We start from the raw sequence: 15,247 nt of genomic DNA on the forward strand, positions 1-15,247 counted from the left end.
AAGGATACGGACTCTAAGTGCATACGGGTTTAGTTTAGGCAGGCATCATGATTGGCGCAGGCTCGGAGGGCCGAAGGGCCTGTTCCTATGCTGTACTTTTTTTTGTTCTTTGTACTGGCCGAGTTTATGTTTAAAATTTATTGGTCACAAGTAGACTTCAGCAAGGTTCAGCTGGACCTGTGAGGCTTCACTTGGTTGAATAACTTCCCAACATACCTCAGCACACACATGTTTAAATTTTATTTATTAGTGTCACAAGTCGGCTTATATTCCTGCATTGATGTAGTTACTGCAATGAAGTTACTGTGAAAATCCCCTAGTTGCCACACTTGGTGTTCGGGTACACTGAGGGAGAATTTAGCATGGCCAATCACCTAACCAGCACGTCTTTCGGACGGTGGGAGGAAGCCGGAGCACCCGGAGGAAACCCACGGGAGAGACACGGGCAGAACTTGCAAACTCCGCACAGACAGTGACCCAAGCCGGGAATCGAATCTAGGTCCCTGGAGCTGTGAGGCAGCAGTGTTAACCACTCTGCCATCGTGAATACTACTGTTATTCACTAGCTAACTGTTTTGGGTGCATTTTAAACTTTTGGTCAAATATTCATGCTTTATCTTTCACTGAAGGAAGATGATCTAGATGTATATCGGTTGGAAAACCCTCCAGTGGTATGAGTGGAGAGAAAATGGTTAAATAAGGCTTGTTTTGGGGTTGCAGTTGGTCTGGTGCCAGATGTGCAGAGACCAGTCAGCCCACTCTCTGTGCCAGATTCAGTAAGATCATATTGGATCCAGGAATTCCGGTGATGCCAGCAAGCATCCTGGGAGGGGTCGAGGGTAGGAAGTCTGGTGAGATACCGGAAAGGGAGGGCGGTTAAACCCTTGTCTCGAGGTTTCTGGGGTTGATCCCATGTACCGGTGCCCCAACAGAGCGCTGGCTGGGCAAGTGGCGTGGCGATTTCTGCACACTCTGTTGGTCAGCTGGCAGTGCCCATGTACGTTCCAGGCCCTCACCTAAGCCTTGCTGTTTTGCCCATGCGCACTGAAGCTCCCTGGGGTTTTTGGTGAACAAGTCAGCATTCTATATTGAGTTAAAAACAAACCTCTTTGTGAATCCAACCTGTGTGGATCACCCAGAAGTGTGCATCGGTGATTCTTGGACATACTGATGTGCGTTCCAAGTCTGGCAAACATTTGGCCGTTCAATGTAAATTTTAAGCACGAACTGACCCACTTGGTCAGCCTTGGTTCAATGGGTAGCAGTCTTGCTTCTGAGTCCAAAGGTTATGGGTTCAAGTCCTACCTCAGCGATTTGTGAACAAAAATCTCGGCTGATTTCCCGGGTGCAGTACCGAGGGATTGCTATTTTTCTGATGAGATTTTAAACTGAGGCCCGCACCAGATGGACAGTAAAGGATCCCGTGGCACAATTTCACAGAAGAGAAGGTGTGCGTGGATGTGTGTGTGTACATGTATGTGTCCTTGCTGGGGTCCTGGCCAATATTTATCCCGCGAGTATCTGGTTGTTAACAATGTGCAGCATGTGGGAGCTTCCCGTGTACAAATTGGCTGCTGAATTCCCTTCATTGCAACAGTGACAAAGTTTCAAAAGTACTTCAATTGACTGTAAAGTGCTTTGGGATGTCCTGAGGTTAGGGAAGGGGCTGTATGAATGCCAGTCTTGTGTAAAATGCAGGATACGGTATGGTACTGAGCCTTGTAGAGTAGGGTGACCTCGCATTGGGCAGCATGTGTGGAATAGCTCTGTTGTGCTGGGGGAGACTTGGTGAGGGGGGTGAAATATGGTGGGTGTCCATTTCAACCTCCGGAAAGGTTCTTTATAAGAGCGGCTAATTCAGGAGGGGGAAGTGATATAGAAGCTGGAGGAATCTGCAGATTTGTGGCATTTTATTGAAGTGTGTTGCCGGCCTTCACACTGCTGCCTCACGGCTCCAGGGACTCGGGTTCGATTCCCGGCTTGGGTTACTGTCTGTGCGGAGTCTGCACGTTCTCCCTGTGTCTGCGTGGATTTCCTCCGGGTGCTCTGGTTTCCTCCCACAGTCTGAAAGATTAGATGCTGGTTGGGTGCATTGGCCATGCTAAATTCTCCCTCAGTGTACCCGAACAGGCGCCAGAGTGTGGCGACTAGGGGATTTTCACAGTAACTTCATTGCAGTGTTAGTGTAAGCCTACTTGTGACACTAATTAATAAACTAAACTTTAAAAAATAGTGGGGAAAGCAGAAATCTCAAATTCAAACCTCAATTTACACCCAATAATTGCATTGTCTTGATATCCCATTGGATCCTGTGCTGGAGACAGGCCTGTAGAGTAAATGATAACTTGCTGACACATTTACAGGCCTTATATAAATGCAGTTTCTTCTTGTTGACATTGCCACCAGATTGGCAAACGCCACCCATTCCACGTTGTATTAGCTGCCAGTTCATGAACACTGCACATGCACAGGTTCAGTTGGTTCCGCCTGTTACATGTGGGACAATCTGGAACCGGTGGGATTTGATACAATTGCTGACTGAATTGCGCACTCATTCACTTTGTAATAGAAAGTGTGCATTGGGATAAACCAGCCGGTTGTATGTTTCCCTGGTCAATCAACAATTAATCATAATTTCTGAAATCTCCCAACAAATTACATTAGAATGGCCGATCCATTGTGTACCTGTGGTTTGGACGGCCCTGGGTGTTGGTTCCTGCAATGGATCAGGAAGGGCGGACTCTCTGTTAACCAGATCTGTGTTAAGTGGGCAGCAGGAGTTAAGACACCGGCGTCCCTGTTTAAACATGCTCCCGGATCATGGACCTGCTTTGTGACGTCTGCAAGCTCTGTTGATGAGGTGGTTGCACTTTTTGTTTGGTCGATGTTACCAAGACGATCTGTGCATCACACTGCTCCTACTCTCCTGCATCACCAGAGTATGACATCTCTGGGGGTGGTGGGAGAGCTGGGTTTGGTCCTTTTCCCCTCTAGATGTATCTGTGACGTTAGAGTTTCCTGCCTCAGTGTGTTGGTCTTGCTGGCTGAAGTTACGCACTCCACTTGTTCCCCAAATGTCAGTGGAAAGTCACCTTGTGCCTTTGCCAGTGTGGCAGACTTTGTATGTGCTTGGGTTGCACATTCCTGAGGAAAGCTCTCAATTTTCACTGCTGGCACCGATGGCTACACAAGCTGTATCAAGTTGTATTTTCTCCTTGTTTGAAATGTAAGCACCATGAACGGGAAGCTAGTTGCCCCGATACAGAAATCTACTCGCCACAGCAGAGTAAGTAACAGAGCAAACTTAGCTTCATATCAGGGCGAGACCCGTACAGACCATGAGGTTTGATCCAGTTGGTTGATCTCCATCCAGGCAGCAAGTGGGCAGTGCCCTCGCTGTGTGGAGGAGGCTGGGACAACAGGTAAACCAGCTTGCTCGCCCCAATATAAAAGCAAAATACTGCTGGGAATAAAAACAGACACATGTTGGAAAATATCTCGGCAGGTCTGACAGCATCTACAGCAAGAGAGACAGAGTTGGCCTTTCATGGTGGTGACTGTTAGAAACTGCTGGGAGTTTCCAGCATCTTCTGATTTCATTCCAGTCTCAACAGCTGTTAAAAACTGGAAATGCTGGAAATACTCAGCAGGTCTGGCAGCTTCTGTAGAGAGAGAAACACAGTTAACATTTCCAGTAGAATGTGACTCTTCTTTCTCCCTCCCTCCAATGCTCTTCCATAACATCTTTTAATGGTTTCTAATATTTTCCCTATGACAGACGTTAAGCTAAATAGTCTGTGCCGCCGTGATGCCTACGAGTTCCACTTACCTACCTTGATCTTCTAACGTTTGATACCCACCCATTGCCTAACAAAAGATATCAGTCTCTCTGCTCTGGAATTTTTAATTGACTCCCACCCTCAACGGCTTCCCCACGCATTGTTTCCCAATTCCCCAGCAGAGAAATTCCTGTCACATTACTGACCCCTTTAATCATCCTAACCAGCTCCATTAGATCACCCCTTTAATCCTCTTGTGACCACGGTGGCACAGTGGTTAGCACTACTGCCTCACAGCGTCAGGAACCTGGCTTCAAATCTGGCCTTGGGTGACTGTGTGGAGTTGACCCATTCTCCCCGTGTCAGTGTGGGTTTCCTCCGGGTGCTCCGGTTTCCTCCCGCAGTCCAAAAATGTGCGGGTTAGGTGGATTGGCCATGCTAAATTGCCCCTTAGATTGGATAGATTAGCTATGAGAAAGGTGTGGGGTTATGGGGATAGGCCAGGAGAGAGGGCCAGGGTAAGATACTCTTTCAGAGAGTCGGTGCAGACTCGATGGGCCGAATGGCCTCTTCTGCACTGTAGGGATTCTATGATTCTAGCCTGTGCGGTTCCGTTTGTTTAGTCTTTGCTTTGTGATGATAACGGAAACCTAACTTGTGTTTTCCTCCCCGCAGTCTCACATGCCTCACATAGGACGATCCCTGGGATTGTCCTGACGCTGGGCCAGGGTGATGTTGGCCAACTCGGCCTCGGAGAAAATGTGATGGAGAGGAAGAAACCCGCCTTTGTCAAGCTATTGACAGAGAAAGTGGTGCAGGTGGAGGCTGGGGGGATGCACACTGTCTGCCTTGGGGTGTCTGGCAGCGTAAGTACTGAAACAACGAGCGGTATTGATGTCCCGTCTTCCCTGAGCTCCGTGCGGCCAAAAGCGCTTTACAACCAATGACGTACTTTCTGATGTGTCGCAATGTAGGCAACTGATTGCAGCTTGGGTGCACCTTGCTGTGTGCCAATGTGATAAATGACCAGATAAACATTTTCTATTAAGCGATAGTCAAACAATCAAATTGTGTTCAGGGCACAGGGAGAAATTTCTTGCTCTCCTTCGAAATAGTACCATGAACTCTTTTACAGACAGCTGTGAGAGCAGACAGCTTAACATCTCGTCCATAGGATGGCTCCTTTGACAATGCAGCACTCCCCTGTGCTTGCTTTGAAGTGTCAGTCTCAAATGTCAATTGGCCCAGCACCCAAAACCTGAGGAAGTTCACTCCTCGATGGCCTGGCTGTAATTTTAATGTTATTCCTCCACCTGAAGAAATATAAAGGTTAATTAATAGTTTCTTTAATTTTTTACTCCATTCTTAAAGTTACAAAGCCAATGCTCAGAATGGAACGGGCAAACCCAAATCCATTCCTTGCTTGCTCCAAAAACCAAACTCCATATCCAAATGAATCCAATTCAAGGTCCCCATAAAAGGGACAAACAAGATCCAAGCTGACAAGACTTTGATTTGATTTATTATTGTCACATGTATTAGTATACTGAAAAGTATTGTTTCTTGCGGGCTATACAGACAAAACATACCGTTTATGGAGAAGGAAACGAGAGGGTGCAGAATGTAGTGTTACAACCATAGCTAGTGTGTAGAGAAAGATCAACTTAATGCAAGGTAGGTCCATTCGATAAGGTGCCTCACAAAAAGGTTGCTGAAGAAGATTGGGTCACACGGAGTTGGGGGTAGTGTGTTAGCGTGGATTGGGGATTGGCTATCCGACAGGAAGCAGAGAGTCGGAATAAATGGGTGCTTTTCTGGTTGGCAGATGGTAACTAGTGGCGTGCCGCAGGGATTGGTACTGGGGCCTCAACTATTTACCATTTATATAGATGATCTGGAGGAGGGGACTGAGTGTAGGGTAACAAAGTTTGCAGACGACACAAAGATAAGTGGAAAAGTGAATTGTGTGGAGGGCGTAGAAGGTCTGCAGAGAGATTTGGACAGGCTGAGTGAGTGGGCGAGGATCTGGCAGATGGAGTATAACGTTAACAAATGCGAGGTTATTCACTTTGGAGGAAATAATAGCAAATTGGATTATTATCTAAATGGAAAGAAATTACAACATGCTGCTGTGCAGAGGGACCTGGGGGTCCTTGTGCATGAGACGCAAAAACCCAGTCTGCAGGTGCAACAGGTGATCAAGAAGGCAAATGGGATGTTGGCCTATATCACAAGGAGGATAGAATATAAAAGCAGAGATGACTTGCTGCATCTGTACAGGGCATTGGTGAGGCCGCAGCTGGAATACTGTGTGCAGTATTGGTCCCCTTATTTGCGGAAGGATATATTGGCCTTGGAGGGAGTGCAGAGAAGGTTCACCAGGTTGATACCAGAGATGAGGGGTGTTGATTATGGGGAGAGACTGAGCAGATTGGGTTTGTACCTATAAGATAATGAAGGGGTTGGATAGGGTAGAGGTGGAGAGATTCTTTCCACTTAGAAAGGAAGCTAGAACTAGAGGGCACAGCCTCAAAATAAAGGGGGGTCAGTTTAGGACAGAGTTGAGGAGGAACTTCTTCTCTGAGGGTGGTGAATCTCTGGAATTCTCTGCCCACTGAAGTGGTGGAGGCTACCTCGTTGAATATGTTTAAATCACGGATAGATGGATTCCTGATCGGTAAGGGAATTAGGGGTTATGGGGATCAGGCGGGTAAGTGGAACTGATCCACTTCAGATCAACCATGATCTTATTGAATGGCGGGGCAGGCTCGAGGGGCTAGATGGCCTACTCCTGCTCCTATTTCTTATGTTCTTATGAATGTCTGACAGCAGCAGGGAAGAAGCTGTTCTTGAGTCGGTTGGTACATGACTTCAGAATTTTGTATCTTTTTCCCGGCGGAAGAAGGTGGAAGAGAGAATGTCCGGGGTGTGTGGGGTCCTTAGCAATGTTGGTTGCTTTTTGATGTGGAGATGCCGGCGTTGGACTGGGGTAAACACAGTAAGAGTTTTAACAACACCAGGGTAAAGTCCAACAGGTTTATTTGGTAGCAAATACCATTAGCTTTCGGAGCGCTGCTCCTTCGTCAGAGTGGAAATCTTCAGAGGGAAGAAATAAAACAGCCGTTCACTACTACCCTGTCACTTAGCTAACCTCCTATCCGTGCTGCCTCTACCCCTCGAGATGAGGCATCTTGGGCTTGATCTTTATCTTAGCCAAAAGGCCGAGAAACAATTGAGAGTTAGTGAGCAGTCACTTGTGTAGATTTGGATTAATTAAGGAAAGCCGGTACAGATCTGTTCAAGATAAATTGTGTTTATGCAGTTTGTTTGCACCTTTCGATGAGATAAGGTTAGGTTGATTGGCCTTGCTAAATTCCCCCTAGCGTTGGGATTAGTAGGGTAAATATACGGGGTCACAGGAATAGGGCATGGGTGGGATTGGGGTCAGTGCAGACTTGATAAGCCGAATGGCCTCCTTTTGCACTGTAGGGAGTCTATGACCAGAGATGGTTGATGAGGGTAAAAGCAAAAAATGCTGGATAAACTCAGCTGATCTGGCAGCATCTGGAGGGAGAAACAAGAGTTAACATTTTGAGTCCATGTGACCCTTCTACAGAGGGTAATGTGGCGTACGTGAAATTCTAAATAGGTGTTTGACAAAGTGCCACATGACTGGCTTGTCAATATAGTTGAACTCTATGAAAGGAAAGAGGCAGAGACAGCGTGGATAGGAGGTTAGCTAAGTGACGGTAGTAGTGAACAGCTGTTTTATTTCTGGACAGGGGGATCGGTGAATAGTGAGGTTCCCCAGGAATCAGTACTAGAACCATGGCTTTTCTTGATTATATTAGACATGGATCGATGGGGCACAATTTCAAAATTTGCAGATGACACAAAGTGTGCAATTATTGTGAAATCTGAGGAGGATAGTGAGAGACTTCAGCAGGATGTAGACAGGATACTGACAGATGATACTGAATGCACAGAAGTATGAAGTGGTTTGTTTTACAACACCAGGTTAAAGTCCAACAGGTTTATTTGGTAGCAAAAGCCACAAGCTTTCGGAGCCCCAAGCCCCTTCTTCAGGTGAGCCCAGTCCATGTTTACCCCAGTCCAACGCCGGCATCTCCACATCGTGGTTTGTTTTGGCAGGGAGAACAAGGAAAGGCAATTTAAAATCAAGAGCACAATTCTATTGGGGTTAACTGTACAGAATCATTGGTGGCAGGACGGATTGAGAAAGTGGTTCCTCTACCTGTCCCTTCCCAAATCAGCTGATCTTTCCTGATCTATGGTGCCCAGTCTGAGTCCAGAACTCTCGGTGGCTAAAAGCAGCCTTGACTTCACTTCAAAATTAACTCAAGATAAAGGCAAAATACTGCGGAGTCTGCATCCGGACTTAATATTGGTTCTATTCTCTCCACAGACGCTGTCAGATCTGCTGAGATTTTCCAGCATTTTCTCTTAAGATTAACTCATTGGTTGTGAAGTGCTTTCGAATTTCTTAAGCACCTGAAAGGTTCTATATAAATGCAAATGTTTCCTTAATGGCTAATGGTTCCCTCCAGTCGATGAGTTAATTGTATTTTGTGGGAGTTGCTGATGACTCAATAATGCAAATGATAACATTTCAATGTGTGTAATCTACAACATACTGGATGTTGGATTTACCATTGACTGTGAATAGGTGAGAAATTCCAGCTCGGAGTGGTAATTAGTGCTGTCGTTCAGATCCTATTCACTGGCCTTTATCAGGTGAAAGGAGCCCCATTGTGAACCTGTGTGAAGACCATTAATACTTAATGCATTAGTGACAATGCAATACCATTTGAAACTGTGCCCAGAATGCAAAGAATACTTGCATTCTTGCACCATTGACTCATGACAAACTATCCATTGAAACTCTGGCCGTCAGGCAAATTGCTGGCTTCTAATCATGTGGTCCTTTTTTAATTTAGAAGCTTTATGCTAAAAATAATGTTGCATTGCTGCTCTGATCATTCTCCATATATTGCTTTTAGTGTACAGTGACAGAAGGGATATGGTGTCTGTACACCATAGCTATAAATGCCGTGGCTACAAGAGTAGAACACAGGCTGGGAATTCTGTGGCGAGTTACTCTCCACCTAACTTCTCAAAGTCCGTCCACGATCTACAAGGCACAAGTCAGCAGTGTGATGGAATGCGCTCCACTTACCTGGATGAGTGCAGCTCCAATGACAGTCAAGAAGCTTGACACCATCCAGGACAAAGCAGCCCACTTGGCACCCTTCCATCACCTTAACGTTCACTTCTTCCATTACTGGCTCACAGTGACAGCATTGTGCGCCATCTACATTGCAGCAACTCGCCAAGGCTGCTTTGACAGCATTTTCTAAACCTGCGGTCATTAACACCTGGAAGAACAAGTGCTGCAGGCACGTGGGAACACCACCATTTCCCAAATTCCCGGCCAAACCCCACGCACCACCCTGACCTGGAATTATATCATCATTTATGTATTATCACTGGTTCAAAATCCTGGAACTCCCTCTCCAACAGCACTGTGGGTGTATCTGCACCACATGGACTGCAGGGGGTCAAGAAGATGGCTCACCATCACCTTCTCAGGGCAATTAGGGATGGGAATGAATGTTGGCCGAGCCAGCCAAGCCCTCATCTCAATGAGTTTAAAAAAAAATGCACATGTCCCTCACCTCAATTTGATAATAAAATACATCCAGTGCCCTCCCATCTGTTTTTGTGTTAACAATCTGAACAAAGCCTCGCTTTAGCTCTCTGGGTTATGGGGAAAATGCTTGCCTCCTGGACTTGCAGGCTGTCCTGTCTGGAGACAATACGCATCTCTTTAACCTGTGCTTAATGCTCCCTCCACCCACATTGTCTGTATCTTTAAGATCTGGCTGGCTGTAGGGATTCGCATTCTAATCAGTATTCTGTAACTTGATTTTTGTGTCTCTGTGCCCTGTTTGAGAGCACATTTCCACTCCATCTGACGAAGGAGCAGCGCTCCGAAAGCTAATGGTGTTTGCTACCAAATAAACCTGTTGGACTTTAACCTGGTGTTGTTAAAACTCTTATTATGGGGAAAAGACAGGGGAGTGGGGCCAACTGCATAGCCCCACCTAGAGACCGGCGGAAGCATGATGGGCCAAATGGCCCTCTGTGGTATTGTGTCGTTCTGTGATTCTAAAAGCACCAAATCATGGGAAAACTTGGGGAAGTCAATGAAGAGCTAACATTTGATCAGAACTGGGTGAAATGGGAAGACCAATAACTTTTCCCAGGGCCGAGTATTCATACATTTTCTTGCTGCTTTATTGGTCTGTGAATGAAAGAAGGTTCTGCATTTATATAGCACCTTTCACAACTTTGATGTCCCAAAGAGAGAATCATAGAATCCCTACAGTGCAGAAGGAGGCCATTCGGCCCACCGAGTCTGCACCGACCACAATCCCACCCAGGCCCTATTCCTGTAACCCCTCATGTATACCCAGCTAATCCCCCTGAAATTAGGGTCAATTTAGCGTGGTCAATCAACCTAACCTGCATATCTTTGGACCGTGGGAGGAAACTGGAGCACCCGGAGGAAACCCACGCAGACACGGGGAGAACGTGCAAACTCCACACAGACAGTGACCCAAGGCCGGAATTGAACCCGGGTCCCTGGCGCTGTGAGGTAGCAGTGCTAACCACTCTACCACCATGCCAGCCTCACAGCTAATGGAGTACTAGTGTAGTTATGTAGGAGAGGTGGCAGCCATTTTGTGCACAGCAAGCTCCCATAAGCAGCAATGCGACAAATGATCGGGATAGCTGTTGTTAGTGATGATGGTTGAGGGACTCTGGGGAGAAGTCCGATGGGTCGGGATGACCCATTAAGGCTGTGCTGATTGTTTGAAGCCAGTGATGATGGTTAATCCTGACTTTGTTTCTCTTGCTCTTTGTTTCTCAGGTTTACACGTTTGGCTGCAATGATGAAGGTGCCCTCGGCCGCGATACATCGCAGGATGGGTCAGACACAGTCCCTGCTCGCATCGCACTCAACGAACACGTGGTCCAAGTTTCTGCCGGTGACAGTCACAGTGCGGCTCTGACTGATGTTGGGCAGGTCTATATCTGGGGCTCCTTCAGGGTAAGTTACGAGAGGGGATCTTTAATCGCGACATTCAAAAGCCAGCAGTGTTGGTGGATCAGTTGGGAGGAAATTATTCCCAGTAGCAGGAGGGTCAGAAACGCAAGGGCACAGAATTAAAATAATTTGGCGAAAGAACCAGATGGTTCTGAGATGAGGAATAACAAGCCAGAAATGCTGGAAAAACTCAGGGGGTCTGGCAGCAAATGTGGAGAGAGAATCAGAGCTAATGTTTAGACTCTAATATGAGGCCCCTTTGGAACTTGTCCTGCGACGGGACTTTTGTTTTGAATCATAGAGTCAGAGGTTTACAGCATGGAAACAGGCCCTTTGGCCCAACTTGTCCATGCTACCCTTTTTTTAAAAAACCCCTAAGCTAATCCCAATTGCCCGCATTTGGCCCATATCCCTCTATACCCATCGTATCCATGTAACTAGCTAAATGCTTTTTAAAAGATAAAATTGTACCCGCCTCTACTATTACCTCTGGCAGCTTGTTCCAGACACTCACCATCCTCTGTGTGAAAAAATTGCCCCTCTGGACACTTTTGTATCTCTCCCCTCTCACCTTAAACCTATGCCCTCTAGTTTGAGACTCCCCTACCTTTGGGAAAAGATATTGACTATCTACCTTGTCTATGCCCCTCATTATTTTATAGACCTCTATAAGGTCACCCCTCAGCCTCCTACGCTCCAGAGAAAAACGTCCCAGTCTATTCAGCCTCTCCTTATAACTCAATCCATCAAGTCCCAGTAGCATCTTAGTAAATCTTTTCTGCACTCGTTCTAGTTTAATAATATCCTTTCTATAATAGGGTGACCAGAATTGCACACAGTATTCCAAGTGTGGCCGTACCAATGCCTTGTACAACTTCAACAAGACGTCCCAACTCCTGTATTCAATGTTCTGACCGATGAAACCAAGCATGCCGAATGCCTTCTTCACCACTCTATCCACCTGTGACTCCACTTTCAAGGAGCTATGAACATGTACCCCTCGATCTCTTTGTTCTGTAACTCTCCCCAACGCCCTACCATTAACTGAGTAAGTCCTGCTCTGGTTCAATCTACCAAAATTCATCACCTCGCATTTGTCTAAATTAAATTCCATCTGCCATTCGTCAGCCCACTGGCCCAATTGATCAAGATCCCGTTGCAATTGGAGATAACTTTCTTAACTGTCCACTATGTCACCAATCTTGGTGTCATCTGTAAACTTACTAACCATGCCCCTATATTCTCATCCAAATCATTAACATAAATGACAAATAACAGTGGGCCCAGCACTGATCCCTGAGGCACACCACTGGTCACAGGCCTCCAGTTTGAAAAACAACTCTACAACCACCCTCTGGCTTCTGTCAAGAAGCCAATTTTGTATCTATTTGGCTACCTCACCCTGGACCCCGTGAGATTTAACTTTATGCAACAACCTACCATGTGGTACCTTGTCAAAGGCCTTGCTAAAGTCTATGTAGACAACATCAACTGCACTGTCCTCATCTACCTTCTTGGTTACCCCTTCAAAAAACTCAATTAAATTTGTGAGACATGATTTTCCACTCATAAAGCCATGCTGACTGTCCCTAATCAGTCCTTGCATCTCTAAATGCCTGTAGATCCTGTCTCAAAATACCTTCCAACAATTTACCCACCACAGATGTGAGGCTCACTGGCCTGTAGTTCCCAGGCTTTTCCCTGCAGCCCTTTTTAAACAAAGGCACAACATTTGCCACTCTCCAATCTTCAGGCACCTCACCCATGACTATCCATGATTCAAATATCTCGGCTAGGGGACCTGCAATTTCCTCCCCAGCCTCCCACAATGTCCTGGGATATACTTCATCAGGTGCCGGGGATTTATCTACCTTGATGCGCTTTAAGACTTCCAGCACCTCCTTCTCTGTAATATGTACACTCCTCAAGACATCACTATTTATTTCCCCAAGTTCCCTAACATCCGTGCTTTCCTCAACAGTAAATACTGATGAGAAATATTCATTTAGGATCTCACCCATCTCTTGTGGATCTGCACAGAGATGACCTTGTTGATCCTTAAGAGGCCCTACTCTCTCTCTTGTTACTCTTTTGCCCTTTATGTATTTGTAGAAACTCTTTGGATCCTCCTTTGCCTTATCTGCCAAAGCAATTTTGTGTCCCCTTTTTGCCCTCCTCATTTCTCTCTTAACTCTACTCCTACACCCCCTATACTCTTCAAGAGATTCACTTGATCCCAGCTGCCTATGCACGTCATGTGCCTCTTTCTTCTTCTTGACCAGGGCCTCAATACCCCAAGTCATCCAGGATTCTCGACTTTTGCCAGCCTTGCCCTTCACTCTAAGAGGAATGTGTTTACCCTGAACCCTGGTTAACACACTTTTGAAAGCCTCCCACTTACCAGACGTCCCTTTGCCTTCCCGCAGACTCCTCGAATTAACTTTTGAAAGTTCCTGCCTGATACCATCAAAATTGGCCTTGCCCCAATTTAGAATTTTAACTTTTGGGACAGACCTATCATTCTCCATAGCTATCTTAAAACTAATAGAATTATGGTCACTGATCCCAAAGTGATCCCTCACTCACACTTCTGTCACCTGCCCTTCCTTATTTCCCAAGAGGAGGTCAAGTTTTGCCCCCTCTCTAGTTGGGCCATCCACATACTGAATGAGAAATTCACTTAACAAATTTCTCTCCATCCAACCCTCTAATACTATGGCTGTCCCAGTCAATGTTGGGAAAATTAAAATCTCTGACTATTACCACCCTATTTTTCTTGGAGCTATCTGTAATCTCCTTACATATTTGCTCCTCAATTTTCTGCTGACTATTTGGGGGCCTATAGTACAACCCTATCAAAGTGATTTCCCCCTTCTTATTTTTCAGTTCTACCCATATAAACTCAGTGACCGAACCCTCGGATATATCCCCTCTCAGTACGGCCGTGATGCTTTCCCTAATCAAAAGTGCAACTCCCCCTCCTCTCTTACCTCCTGTTCTATATTTCCGAGAGCATCTGTACCCTGGAACATTGAGCTGCCGATCCTGCCCCTCCCTTAGCCATGTTCCAGTAATTGCTATAATATCCCAGTCCCACGCACCCATCAATGCCCTGAGTTCACCTGCCTTGCCCGTCAGGCCTCTTGCATTGAAATAAATGCAGTTTAATCTGGACTTCCTTTGCCCTCTGTCTTGCTTTTGCCCGATCTGTCTGGTACTACGATTACTGACACTGCCTTTATTAATTAATGTGCTCTCTTTAACTTCTGTGCTGCCCTCAAACTTCTCTTCTGTCTCCCTACTGCTTTGAATCCCACCCCCCCTGCCAAACTAGTCTAAATCCTCCCGAGTGGCTCTAGCAAATCTCCTCGCCAGGATGTTAGTCCCCCTCCAGTTCAAATGTAACCCATCCCTCTTGAACAGATCAGCCCTTCCCCAGAAAAGATCCCAATGATTCAAAAATCCAAATTCCTGCCCCCTGCACCAGCTCTCAAGCCAGGCATTCATCTGCCTAATCCTCCTATTCATACTCTCACTAACAGGTGGCACCGGTAGTAATCCTGAAATTACTACCTTCGAGGTCCTGCACATTAGTCTTCTGCCTCACTCTCTGTATTCACATTTCAGGACCTCATCCCTTTTCCCACCTATGTCGTTGGTACCAATATGTACAACGACCTCTGGCTGTTCACCCTCCCCCTTAAGAATGTCCTGCAATTGCTCAGAGACATCCTTGACCCTGGCACCAGGGAGGCAACACACCATCCTGGAGTCTCGATTGCGGCCACAGAACCGCCTGTCTGTGCCTCTAACTAGCGAGTCCCCTATTACTACTGCTCGCTTGCTCTTTGCCCGACCCTGTCCCACAGCAGAACCACATAGTATCATAGAATCCTTACAGTGCAGAAGGAGGCCATGCGGCCCATCAAGCCTCCACTAACAACAACCCCACCCAGGCCCTATCTCCGTAACCCCAATATTTACCCTGTTAGTCCCGCTGATACTAAGGGTCAATTTAGCATGGCCAATTAACCTAACCCGCATATCTTTGGGCTGTGGGAGGAAACCGGAGCACCCGGAGGAAACCCACGCAGGCATGGGGAGAACTCCACACAGACAGTGACCCAAGGCCGGAATTGAACCCGGGTCCCTGGCGCTGTGAGGCAGGGGTGCTAAGCACTGTGCCAGCATGCTGAGATATTAGACCCAACTATTTCATAATTCTGTCTGGAGGGAAGGCAGTAAACGTTTAGTTCGCACACAGGGTTGTGGAAATTTGGATGTGTCATCCTGAAAAAGCTATGGATACAACTGGGGATTTGATTCAAATTTCCAG

The 15,247-nt window shown here is 46.5% G+C and overlaps 1 protein-coding gene across 3 annotated transcripts in view; it reads left to right on the forward strand.

Annotated features, from left to right (window-relative positions):
* Positions 1 to 15,247, forward strand: part of rcc1 (regulator of chromosome condensation 1) — a 28,294-nt gene that overhangs the window by 2,592 nt on the left and 10,455 nt on the right. For all 3 annotated transcript variants that reach the window (XM_078237966.1, XM_078237968.1, XM_078237967.1), the window contains exons 3-4: positions 4,455 to 4,645; positions 10,735 to 10,914. In XM_078237966.1, the coding sequence (XP_078094092.1) occupies positions 4,455 to 4,645; positions 10,735 to 10,914 (371 nt within the window). The remainder of the gene's footprint in view (positions 1 to 4,454; positions 4,646 to 10,734; positions 10,915 to 15,247) is intronic.

This window comes from Mustelus asterias, chromosome 21 (assembly GCF_964213995.1).
Source record: "Mustelus asterias chromosome 21, sMusAst1.hap1.1, whole genome shotgun sequence".
Classification (NCBI taxonomy): Eukaryota; Metazoa; Chordata; class Chondrichthyes; order Carcharhiniformes; family Triakidae; genus Mustelus; species Mustelus asterias.